This window comes from Cucurbita pepo, chromosome 2 (assembly GCF_057944985.1).
Source record: "Cucurbita pepo subsp. pepo isolate OVF chromosome 2, ASM5794498v1, whole genome shotgun sequence".
NCBI classification, from domain to species: Eukaryota; Viridiplantae; Streptophyta; class Magnoliopsida; order Cucurbitales; family Cucurbitaceae; genus Cucurbita; species Cucurbita pepo.
Window position 1 is genome coordinate 13,085,928 of NC_141799.1, and position 12,112 is coordinate 13,098,039.

Genomic DNA, 12,112 nt, shown 5'->3' on the forward strand with positions numbered 1-12,112 from the left:
AGAAATAGAGAAGATCCTAGCCGACAGAGTTAGGAAGATAGGAAGACTTGTACGGACGATTCACGAATTCCTTGTCAAATGGAAGAATCTCCCTACGGAGGAAACCAGCTTAGAACGCACCGAAGATCTGGACTCCGTCGCCACCCACATCGCCAGGTTTGAAAGTAGTCGGTTGACAACGACGTCAATCAATTAGGTGGGGGAGGATGTCACGACGTTTGTTATGGATGTTAGTGATGAATATGACGGGTGAATATCTAATATTTGAACCTCATGTAGAGGGTTTGGTTGGGTTTGACTGTGAGCTCTATTCATATTACTCGGGCCACCAACTCAACCAACTTAAAAATTCGGATGAATCAAAAAGATTTCTCCAATTCAGTGTCGGTGTAGTTTGAATTCTAAAACTGGATAGAATACCCTTTAGAGGAATATGCCAACTCAAAATCCACCCAAGATGAGGTTGCCTTATTTGCACATTGCATTGAATTTGGACCATAGATCTCATACTTCAATACCTTTAAACTTGCACTTCATTCAATGAAGCTTCAAAAAGAATGCCTTCAACCCAAATCTTATTTTCATCTTAAAATAACAAATATAAATCAAACATTTTTCTCGTAAAAAAAAAAAAAAATTTATTCATCTGGGTTTAACGAGAATTTTTATTAGAATAAAGAGAACGATCGTTTCGGAGAATAGGGACCAAAAAGCTTTAGCTATTTACCTAATTTAAAGTTCAATTCAAGTACATTTTCCTCCGACATAATTAGGTTCGATAGGTTGCATATCCGAGTTAATTCAATTCAATGAACTTACCCGTAACTTTTCGTCGAAATTTTCTTATTTTATAAGAAAAATAAAGTACCAAAAAAGTTGGTTCGTCTTAAAGCAAAACTTCGTTAGTCGACTCATATTGTGGCATTTTCATTATGGTTGTTTTATAAGGTAAAAAAGAACATCATTTGTTACCAAAAACGACATATGAAAAGGTAATTGAATAGCCATTTTGCATATAAATAAAGTTAAAGATGCCCCCAACATTTGATTCTAAATTATAAAAGGACAAACCCTAGTGGGGTGAGTTGTTCAATACTTGGATATTTGAGCATTGACTTTCATCAAATACATAAAAATTATAGTTTCAATTGTTTGTAAAGATACAGATAATGGGATTCTTTATGTGTTCATTAATGTCCATATAACAAACTCCAAACCCAAAGATTGACCAACATCTATACCATCAAACACTCCTTTCCACATGTTTCAAATTTGTCTAATAACAAAATAACTTAACGCTTAACTTCCAAATCCAGATTTGAGTACACTTCATTTTTGAGTTTTTATGATTAAGCTACCGAAAATAAAGGTGTACCTTGTTATCGTAAGCAGTAACTTTCAATTTTTTCAAGTTTTTCTTAGTCAATCTATCTTTCATATTCCTAGCACTCGTGTGTGTAATTTTTCTAAATTTGTTTTTCTTTTGTGTATTTTTAAAGTTTTTAACTTTTCTTGTGTTTTTTTTTGTTTGTCTTTTTTTATTTGGACTTTCCTTTCCGATATAATTAGGTAGAGATGATAATTTTGAAACCAATGGTAAAAAGGAAGGGCAAATATATATATATATTTTTTACCTAATTTTATAAACAAGTCAAAGTTTAAAGTAAATTTAATGTAATATGAGCATATCAACTTTAAAAGAGAGTGAGAAAGAGTCGGGTGAAGGGCAATATGGTAATTTTACTATGAATGTTGACGTTCGCAGAAGGTTATATAACCTTATTTTTGAAGTTGATTAGATAGACAATGAGCCCGATATTTTGGACCATTCATACAAAAATAAATTACAATTTTGTTAAATTTTCGACGTATGTATCTTGTATGCCTAATTAATTTTTTTACATCTATCTAAATACTATTTGATAAATAAGAGATAAATTTATTTATATAAAAATTTAATAGTTCGATCTCGATCCACATGGAAAAAAAAGTTTCGAGTCTATTTTTTTTTTTTTTTTTCATATTAAAGTCACTCCTTAAAAAAGAAATAATGATAATAAATAAATAAAAATGAACAATACCTTAAATTTTGGATCGATGTCTTAGATCTCCATGGGGTACCCTACAGTTCATATGATTAGGCATAACGAACATAAAATTGACAAACTGACACGCGCGCCCACGTGGCAACTCTGCAATTGGGATTAATCACAGTGCATGAGTTCTACCACGTGGCGATCAAGGGGCAATAAGGGCACAGAGGAACAGGCTGGTCCCGCATTCAGGGAATTATTTCTCGAATACGTATGCCACGTGGGGGAAGATTATTTGTCCACATGTAGTAGCTGTCTGAAACTGTGGGACGAGCACATGGGAGCTGATTTTGGATTGGACGTATGGACGTGACGCGCTTTTCACTTTTACCTATTTATCATTATTTTTTTTTGCTTTTCTTTTTTATTAAATAAAGTTTTCTTTTCTTATATATATTTACACAATTAATTATTTCAAATAAAATATATTTTTGTTCATTTTATGTCATAAATAAAACAATAATACAATAATAAAATATGAAATATGAAAAGGTAGGAATATAATGTAAATTTCAAGTAATGAATATTAATTAAAATTGATTTCTTAAATTTTATAATCTTGAAATGTGCACACTTGTCCACGAGTAGAATAAAATGAAAATATTCTACGTTTGAAGTTAACATTTGTGAGTTCCATGTCGGTAGGAGAAGGGAACGAAACATTTCTTACAAGGGTGTGAAAATCTCTTTTTAGTAGACATGTTTTAAAACCGTGAGGCTGACAGCGACGTGTAATAGAACAAAACAGAAAATATTTGCTAATGGTGGAGTTAGATTGTTATAAATGGTATTAGAGTCAGCGGCGATACAACATTAATCTTACTGGCTTGCCTTTTCTAAGGTTAATATTGAAATCTTATGTCTCAGCACTTCTCCTATATATTTTTTACAATAATTGCTTACGTCTCATCTCTTTTAACATCAAACTCGAGCTTGTAAGCTAAGTGACCAAGCTAAACGCACGAGGAAAGTTTATAACAAACGAAGTGTGTCAAATTAAGTCTCAATCATATCATAAAAAGTCATAATTATACAGAGATAGAAAAAAAAATATAAAAACATTTATAGAAAAATAACAAGAATTAGTAAAAAAAAAGTTAGTGGTTAAAAAGGGTAAAACAGTCTACGAATATTTACTCTATGCGAGAAAGCGCGTTGACACGTAAGAGAGAGAATGTTGGAGCTTTAGCGTATATAGCTGGGTTCCATTTCATTTCCATTTTATCTCATATATAACACAAATATTATTGAAAACTAATCATTAATTAATTTCACATTAGATCTAATTTTTGTTTCTTTTAATAAATAAAATCCCTTTTTTTCAACCATTTTTTGTTGAATTATTATTACTCTTATTATTATGTTAGGAATTGATATTCTTTAATGTTTTATCCCTCCATCCAAAATTTAAAAGGGTTTGTGAAAAAAATTATATTATTGTTGTAATTTTAAGTAATTTACCATATTAAATTATGTAACGCTTCATATAATCCAGCGTGACAATTATGCAAGTAAAACAAAATAAGCTTGAAGAATAATGTATCGCGAAACTGTCTTTTACTAAAAAAAAATTAAAGAAGTCGATTGCTAATTAATGTCAACCTCATGTGATTAATGCGACAATGAAAGGAAGTTACAATCAAGTATATTTTAAATTTTATGGCAACCTTGTACTCAATTATTAGAAACGCTCAATCCTTAAACTGTCACAATATTTTACTTTTAAAATTTTAGTTATGTTTGTAATTATTTAGTCATCAGACGATCATATATAATGGCTTAGTCATGTAACTAAACAATCCTTACGAAAAAACCTTGATTCCACAGTTAAATACATGTCTATTTCAACTTCACTTATTACTTGTGTCACGTGGGTCCTAGTTTATCGAGTATATCTAGAATTACACATAATTTTTTCAAATTGTGAATTTTCACGACATTGTCCTTTTATCTCGCTTCATTTTGTCTAGACATGAATCAAGCTGCTTTCACTCAAATTTGTTGCATGATTATTGTCTCAAACTAGGGGCCTTGCTTGCTCCATACTGGTTGCTTAAGTTGCCTTATTTTCAAATAAATGTCTCAATAATCAATACGTGCATAAGCGTTTATATATATGTATAAAGTTTGTAAATTAAACGTAACATAGACTAAAAAATTATACATAAGAAAAATGTTATTGAACTATATTATATTTTTTTAATATATCATCACATGGATCTACTAAATTAAGGCCTCAAAATCAATTATTATTATTATTTTTTTTACTTTTGTTGTGAAAAAAGAAAGAAAAAGAAAAGATGTCCTAGAAACTGTTTTCACACACACATACACAAAAGATTCTGACATTAAATGAGGGAGATATTCGTAAATTCACAAAATCCCGTTTTACACCATAAGTACTCCCCTATCCCTTCTTCCCCAAATGCCCACTTCCCACTCTCTCACTCTCACTTTCTCTCTCTTTTCAGTTATTGCTTTCAACCAAAAAAAATGGCTACAACGCCGATTCTCCTCTGTATTGCATCTCTTATCTCTACAATGTGGTCGGCTACTGCGAGAATCCCCGGCGTCTACTCCGGCGGTCCTTGGGAGAGTGCCCACGCCACCTTCTACGGCGGCTCCGACGCCTCCGGCACAATGGGTACGCCGGGATAGTGAAATAATGAGATTGAAGGTCAAATGGGTAATGGGATATTGATTTTGGTTTTTGGTTTTGGGTTTTTGTGCAGGTGGGGCTTGTGGGTATGGGAATTTGTACAGCCAAGGCTACGGCGTGAACACGGCGGCGTTGAGCACAGCGCTATTCAATAATGGGCTGAGCTGTGGTGCCTGTTTCGAGATTAAATGTGCGAATGACCCGAGATGGTGCCATTCGGGCAGCCCCTCGATTATGATTACGGCCACGAACTTCTGCCCGCCCAATTTTGCTCTGCCCAGTGACAATGGCGGTTGGTGTAACCCTCCTCGGCCACATTTCGATTTGGCGATGCCTATGTTCCTTAAAATCGCCGAGTACCGCGCTGGTATCGTCCCCGTCGCCTACCGCCGGTCAGCCTCTTCCCCCCCTCCGTCGTATTTTCTCAGTTGATTATACTAATTAAACAAAATTATGAGAGTTTTTAAATATATTTTGGATATGTGAAATGACGGTTTAGTAAGGGCTAATGGAGCATAACTACGCAGGGTGCCATGCCGGAAGCAAGGGGGGATACGTTACACAATCCACGGGTTCCGGTACTTCAACCTGGTTTTAATCACCAACGTTGCAGGTGCAGGGGATATCGTGAAGGTTAGCGTGAAAGGCACGCGCACAGGCTGGATGAGCATGAGCCGTAACTGGGGTCAAAACTGGCAGTCAAACGCCGTGTTAGTGGGGCAGGCCCTTTCATTTAGAGTCACAGGCAGTGACAGAAGGACTTCCACCACCTACAACGTGGCACCCCCTAATTGGCAGTTCGGGCAGACCTTCATCGGCAAGAATTTTAGGGTTTGAGAAAGACGAGAGAGGTTGACGTGGCAATACATGATTGGAGGACTCCGGGTTAGTAAATATCAGAGGAAGAAGGAAGCAAGAAGGCTGGGGAGGCTGAACAAAAGTGTGGCCCACAGTTCTAAATTATATATCATAATATTTTCAATTATATAATTTAATGTTGCCGTTTGTTATAATTATGTACTACAATTTCCAACTGGGAAGTGTATTTTGGACACTTTTTTTTTTTTTTAAATTTATAATTATAATAGATTAATTACTAATTTAATGCATTTTCCCTACATTTATGTATCTCTATTAAAATAAATATATTCATAACATATAATATAATAAACAAATATGTGACGTGAATATTTAATTAAAATTGAAGCATAGGGTTGAAATAATTTTATAAAAAGAAGGGTAGATTGCTAAATTTCTTTACCATATTAATTGAATCACATGAATATCACATCAAGCCAGCAGGGCACATGGGTGGGCCGTGGGGGAGGCAATTGTTTAGAAGCCCATATTTTTATTGGCTATTTTTTTTTTTTTTTTTTTTTTTTTAATAAAGAAAATTATTTTTGACTTATGTTTGGGGAAAAATGAAGGGGCATTGGATTCCCACAGCCAAATGAAGCAAAATTACAAAAAGGGGTTTGGAGACGTACCCAAAGTAATGGTGAGTGGCAATGTTTTTAAAGGGAAAAAGCAATTTGGAATCTCAACTTTTAAGGATTTTTTAGTAAATTTTGTAAACCTATCACAAAATCTAGTGAGTTTAAATTATTATTGGCGTCGATTGCATAATGTTGTTCTTTCAAATGTTTCTAAATAAAATATTTTTACTATTAACAAGGATTGATTGACTTTAAAAGAGACACGCCGTCTGTGGGGATCGAACCCACGACCAATTGGTTAAAAGCCAAACGCTCTACCAGCTGAACTAAGACGGCATCTTTGTGAGATTGATTAAGCTAATTATATTTAATTGATTTCTTAAGCCAAAGCAGGTGTTCTTATAAGAACTGATGAAATCATCTTTCATTAACATAGATCTCAAGTGATTGAAGAAAAGTATTACAAAACTGAATATCACAAAATAGCTATGTAAGTATACATTAGTTGCAATGAAATAAGAACACTATACAATCCGATCCCCTCGACCCTCGACCCCGGCTTATGTAAACAGAGCTGATGCCGATGGTCTAGGATATGCAGACACTTCCTTGTGTTGTGCATTACCACTGTGTGAGCCTTGCTTACTACTCCTGCATCTTCTATTCCCATTACCTCCATTTCCTGTTAAATCCTGGAGATCCTTTAATGTCGTTACGACGTCTCTCATACTCGGCCTGAACTTCGGTTCTGCAGACAGGCAACGTGATGCAAGAATTGCTACTCTACTAGCTGATTCCATGGAGTAGTTGCGTTCGGTTCGTGCATCAAGTAAACGATAAGTTTTGCGTTTATTAGCAAGAAAGGGTTTGGCCCACTCGACCAGATTCTGTTCCCCTGGTGGTCGATTCTTGTCTATTGCTCTTCTACCAGATAAAATCTCCAACAGAACTACCCCGAAACTATACACATCACTCTTCGCACTAAGATGACCTAGTAGTCGCATTCGAATGAAATAAGAGATCAACAGACGATATCACTAAAAGAAATTCTTTTTGATGTTAGAACGAGTATTACCTGTGGCCAGATACTCAGGAGCTGCATATCCATACGTCCCCATAATTCTGGTGGAGACGTGACTTTTGTCGCCCGTCGGTCCATCCTTAGCAAGGCCAAAGTCGGAGAGCTTTGCATTGTAGTCCTGTAACCACATCATAGAATAGAGTCTTCAGATATACAGGCTATAATTGAAATCGAAACCGTGCCACACTGCAACTATACTTACTGAATCGAGGAGTATATTTGATGTCTTGAAATCGCGATAGATAACTTTGTTTTCGTCGCTGTGAAGGAAAGCTAGCCCCATTGCAGCGCCAAGAGCGATCTTCAAGCGAAGGCTCCACGAAAGAGGTTGAAAATACAGCCCCCCTGAAGAAAAAGTTGCAATAATATGAATAAATCGACATTCCTAAGCAACGGATCCTTTTTGCCTAATCGGGGTAGGAGATGACGACTCACTCCTAAACAAATGGTTCTCCAAGCTGCCTCTGGTAAGGAACTCATACACCAGCAACCGATGTTCGTCTTCCAAACAATAGCCTATCAGTCTCACTAGATGAGAATGATGAAGTTGGCCCAGGAAATTGACTTCAGCCTACAGTATCGAAGAAACTAAACGGTAAGCGGATTGGAAACTTACTTTGTTGAAGCCAAAGATGAAGCAGCCTGACATTGACTTACCAGCCACTCCTTGTGACCTTGGAGACCATCGAGGTTAAGCCTTTTCACCGCAACAACCGTGCCAGACCCTGGCTTGGCAGCAGAAGATGATTCCTCATGAATCCAACCTTTATAAACTGAACCGAACCCACCTTCCCCCAACAGACTATCGGGGCGAAAGTTCCTAGTGGCTAGCTTAAGTTCCGAGAAACTAAAACTCTTCAAATTTGAGGACTGCAGGATCTCATCCTCACTCCGAGATATTGATGTCGATGAGAATTTGCTGTTGCTACTCGAACTAGAGATATCGATTGCATCCTTACTAACACCATTTAAAGTTCCTCCTGCATAACTTAAATGTAAGATATCCATATCTGAACATGGCCAAATCAAGTTGCATTGCATATACAATTTTGAGTGTCAGAAGAACACGATTCTCCAATTTCGATTCGCGTAAGAACATTCTAATACCAGATTGAAGTTCATCAGAGAATCTTCAACTCAACATCATTACAATCCCATAGTAGCTAAATTTAGAAACATGACATTTTATGAGCTAATGAGTTGACTAACAGATCTTAATCATTCAAGTTCATACAACAGACAACAAATGGCTAAGCCCTGGAGAATGAATCTCCAACCATTTGCCAAGTAAATTCATGAAAACATGTTTTTCCCCCTTTCTTTTCCCAATAAATGAACAACTAAAAGTAAACACAATGGGCAAGATATCCATTTCCATGGCTTCCGAGCTCTACCTGTACCAGTACTGCATGTGCTAACAGCTTTAATTCTGGCGCTTAAGCAAATCCCCATGGGACTGGCCCGAAATCTCACAGCCTGACCAGTTTTCTTACTGCGTATCACAAAATTCAGCGGCTTACAGCAAGAAATTTCAACAGCAACCAAAAGAAAGAGACAAAACTTGCAGATCTAAGTTCTAAAATGTAGATTTACAAGCAAAGAAAGATGGGTATCACTTAAAATGAGTAAAAAAAAACCTCAAGAACACACTTGCATGCAATCACAACTTCAGAATTCAAGTTATAACAACAAAATTCTAAAACCCCACAAACAGGGGAAGGAGAAATTTCTTACCAGTTCACCCCACAGACTTAGATCTCAGTAACAAACGAAGTAGAGAGGGCAGATATAAGAGGGGAAACAAATATTCAAAAGGGTGGAATCGAATTGGGAAGGAATCTTGAAAGGGCCTATTTAGAGAGAAAAGGGAGGAGAAAAAGGGTTGAGAGACTTTGACTGGGAAAATTGAGGAACAGTGTCCGATAGAAGAAATGAATAAAGAATGGAGCAGTGGGAGATGGTTGAAAGGGGGTCCAGTGCGCGCAAAGGTGGAGAAATTTGCACTAATGGCGCTCAGTCCGCGGCCCCGCACAACCTTTTTTGATGACCCTTTTGATATCTCATCTTTTTGGAAGCTCTTACCTGGTCAAATCAGAAGAAGAAATCGAACAGATAAGGTTTTGAGGTGCAGAAATTTGATACGATTCTCCACCATTTGATTTCACCACGTCCACAATCCATGGAGGCGGCGAAAAGTCATAAGAGAGCTCATCACTGATCACTCCAACATCTGGTTTTGCCAATTTCTATTAACCCTGTGTTTGTTTTAGTAGGCAATGTTTGGACAATTTTGTTGTATAAGGATTTAGTATCATAACTTACTGGTTTGTACTAGAGTTTTCGGGTGAATCCCATGAATAAGATAAGCTTAAATGAGTTAGAAATGACATCTTTGATAGACTTAAAAGTAAGACTTCTATAAAGTAATAGCTCAAGTCGACCGTACATATTGTCCTCTATGAACTTTCCTCTCCACCCTTATAAAGAATATTTTATTCTCCTCCCATACCGACGTGGGAACTCACGATCAGCATCCTCTCTAGCACTCGTTCCCTCCTCCAATCGATATGGGTCCCCTCAATCCACCTCTCGGAGGTTCAGCATCCTTGTTGGCACATCCCTTTTGTATCCACCCCTTTTGGAGTTCAACTTCCTCGCTAGCACATTACTCAATGGACTATGATACCATTTACAACGACTGAAACTCATTACTAGTAGATATTGTCCTGTTTGAGTTTTCTCTTTCGAGTTTCCTCTCAAGATTTTTAAAACGTGTCTGCTAAAGACAGGTTTTTACACCTTTATAAAAAAAAAATGTTTTATTCTCCTCTCCACACAACGTGAAATGTCATATTTTATAACATATATGAGTTCAGATAAGTTAGATTTGTAAGTATATTATGAACGATTAATGGGTAGTTGTGAGGCGGGAATTACAAGCGCCGACCAACATTTATTAGCTCTAACACATCCAATAATTGAAAACGCTATTCATAAATTCATCCTTTATGTTTTGTTCAACAACCTCTTGTTTTATGAGTAATTACTAATTTAAATGCCATTTTCCACCTTTTCATGTTTATGAACTTCAAACCAAATTCTTTCACTTTCATATTTATAAAAGATTAATGAATCTTTTGGTAGGATGGTTATATGTTTACATAAGTTATTCGAATATGTTGTGAACCTTCTTTTTCTTAATTAAACCATATTTAAAAGAGTAGGTAAACATACCCGTAAAGAAAATAATCTTTATAAGAAAAATAATTTCTTAAAAATAAAATAAATAGGAAACTGTAAATATTAAAATATTTATGGGGAAGAACATTTAATGGGAAAGCATTAGGTGTGTGATATGGTTGGAAGGACATAAACACATGGGACACTAAAACATATCCTTTTTAATTCTGGTGGGAATTTATTACATTCATTAATGTCTTTTGTCCCATCTTCCATACAACAATTCTAACCATTTTTTTTTTATTCTCTACCCAATTTAAACCTTATTTTTAATAAAATTATATATTATTCGATGTAAATTAGATTTTGCGAGATGTTTCTGATAAATTCAGTAGTAGATTGTTAGAGCAGAACATATATAGCCGTTACAAAAGAGATAGAAACCACCAATAACGTAAACCTAAAGTAGTTGAACATAAAAATATCAATGGAAAAATAATAGGATTCCCGAGAGACTAGAACTATATTTGAACAGAAAACTAGACCAGTGACTCCTAACAATTTAGTCTTTACCCACGTGGTTCTTAACAGAATTGTCAAGAGATCACCCAAAATAAAATTGTTTTAATCAAATCATCTTAATTTGAAGTTTTTATAATTGAGCCATCGAACAAAAAATTTGATTCTCTTCAACTCTTTTTAACTATCTTATCTTTAAGATCGCTCTTGTTTGGATGAGATGTTGGTTCATTCGTACCCACCTTCTTTACTCGAGAAGGACAAACATGTTCTCCTTAATGAAAAAAAAAAAAAATTAAACCTTAATTTAAAAATAAAAAATAGACGTGGACTATTCTTGTTTTAGGGTGCAACGGTCAACCATGTGGAGAATTTTTAAAACATTTTTCAAACATCAACTCCAAAATATAAGTTGTCATGTTAGGTTTAATTATTCCCTATTTTTAAAATAAGTTTTAAATTATATTTTTTAAACATTAATACTTTTCAAAAAAACAAAAAAAAATATTGAGGGTCCGTCCATTATATCTCAACCAATTTTTACAAATGCAATATTTTTCTTTTTGGTGAGAATTTGAATCTCGAACTTTAATATTAAAGAATGAAACAGTATTATAACTATGTTACAGTCATATAAACAGATACATTAACGTATTAATAATATATTTGAAATCAACTAATGAAAATAATATTTTAAAAAATAAAATTTAATTATATATATTTCTGATAATGCAATATATATAATATATTTGAAATCAACTTATACGAGCCTAAATCCAAAACCCTAATTGGGTCATTCAAGTTACATTCAATATTTGTCCAATACCCAGAAAATAAGATGCACTAAATAAATTCTCGGCCTAATAAATATAAATTTTGTTCTTCTTCAGTAGATTTAAACAAATCAAATTCCCAGACTTGATAGTCTCAACATTTCGAACAAATTTGTGAAGAACGGTGAAATTTTAATTTCATATTGCCGTTTGGAATAGGTTCGTTTTTTCTTCCTGCTCCACTAACCGACCTCTAATGATTTTATTGGAACCCTAAAATGGTCCATGTGCTTCAGTTCTGGAATGCACCCATTAGTTGTGTTTTCAACCTACCTAGTAGGTTACTAACCATTTATTTGTTTGATAAA

The 12,112-nt window shown here is 35.0% G+C and overlaps 2 protein-coding genes and 1 non-coding gene across 3 annotated transcripts; 1 reads left to right on the top strand and 2 right to left on the bottom strand.

The window, feature by feature from the left end:
- Window positions 1–4,529: 4,529 nt before the first annotated feature.
- Window positions 4,530–5,814, top strand: LOC111787430 (expansin-A4). The gene is made up of 3 exons (XM_023667389.2): window positions 4,530–4,737; window positions 4,826–5,144; window positions 5,280–5,814. The coding sequence occupies exons 1-3, from the start codon at window positions 4,587–4,589 to the stop codon at window positions 5,587–5,589; spliced, it is 780 nt and encodes a 259-aa protein (XP_023523157.2). The 5' UTR covers window positions 4,530–4,586; the 3' UTR covers window positions 5,590–5,814.
- Window positions 5,815–6,454: 640 nt separating this feature from the next.
- Window positions 6,455–6,527, bottom strand: TRNAK-UUU (transfer RNA lysine (anticodon UUU)). The gene has a single exon. It is a non-coding gene; the product is annotated as a tRNA-Lys (tRNA).
- A 73-nt stretch (window positions 6,528–6,600) lies between these two features.
- Window positions 6,601–9,467, bottom strand: LOC111787208 (putative serine/threonine-protein kinase PBL10). Its single transcript, XM_023667295.2, has 7 exons — window positions 9,007–9,467; window positions 8,667–8,764; window positions 7,930–8,252; window positions 7,708–7,843; window positions 7,475–7,617; window positions 7,267–7,390; window positions 6,601–7,182 (listed from the first exon to the last, which is right to left on the bottom strand). The coding sequence occupies exons 2-7, from the start codon at window positions 8,722–8,724 to the stop codon at window positions 6,752–6,754; spliced, it is 1,215 nt and encodes a 404-aa protein (XP_023523063.1). The 5' UTR covers window positions 8,725–8,764; window positions 9,007–9,467; the 3' UTR covers window positions 6,601–6,751.
- Between the last annotated feature and the right edge of the window lie 2,645 nt (window positions 9,468–12,112).

Bases quoted from the DNA above. Each gene is read 5' to 3' on its own strand.
- LOC111787430 (XM_023667389.2), top strand. From the start codon at position 4,587: ATGGCTACAACGCCGATTCTCCTCTGTATTGCATCTCTTATCTCTACA. The intron at 4,738-4,825 runs GTACGCCGGGAT...GTTTTTGTGCAG, and splicing joins CGACGCCTCCGGCACAATGG to GTGGGGCTTGTGGGTATGGG. The intron at 5,145-5,279 runs GTCAGCCTCTTC...ATAACTACGCAG, and splicing joins GTCCCCGTCGCCTACCGCCG to GGTGCCATGCCGGAAGCAAG.
- LOC111787208 (XM_023667295.2), bottom strand. From the start codon at position 8,724: ATGGGGATTTGCTTAAGCGCCAGAATTAAAGCTGTTAGCACATGCAGT. The intron at 7,618-7,707 runs GTGAGTCGTCAT...CTTTTTCTTCAG, and splicing joins GGAGAACCATTTGTTTAGGA to GGGGGCTGTATTTTCAACCT. The intron at 7,183-7,266 runs GTAATACTCGTT...TGCGACTACTAG, and splicing joins TCCTGAGTATCTGGCCACAG to GTCATCTTAGTGCGAAGAGT.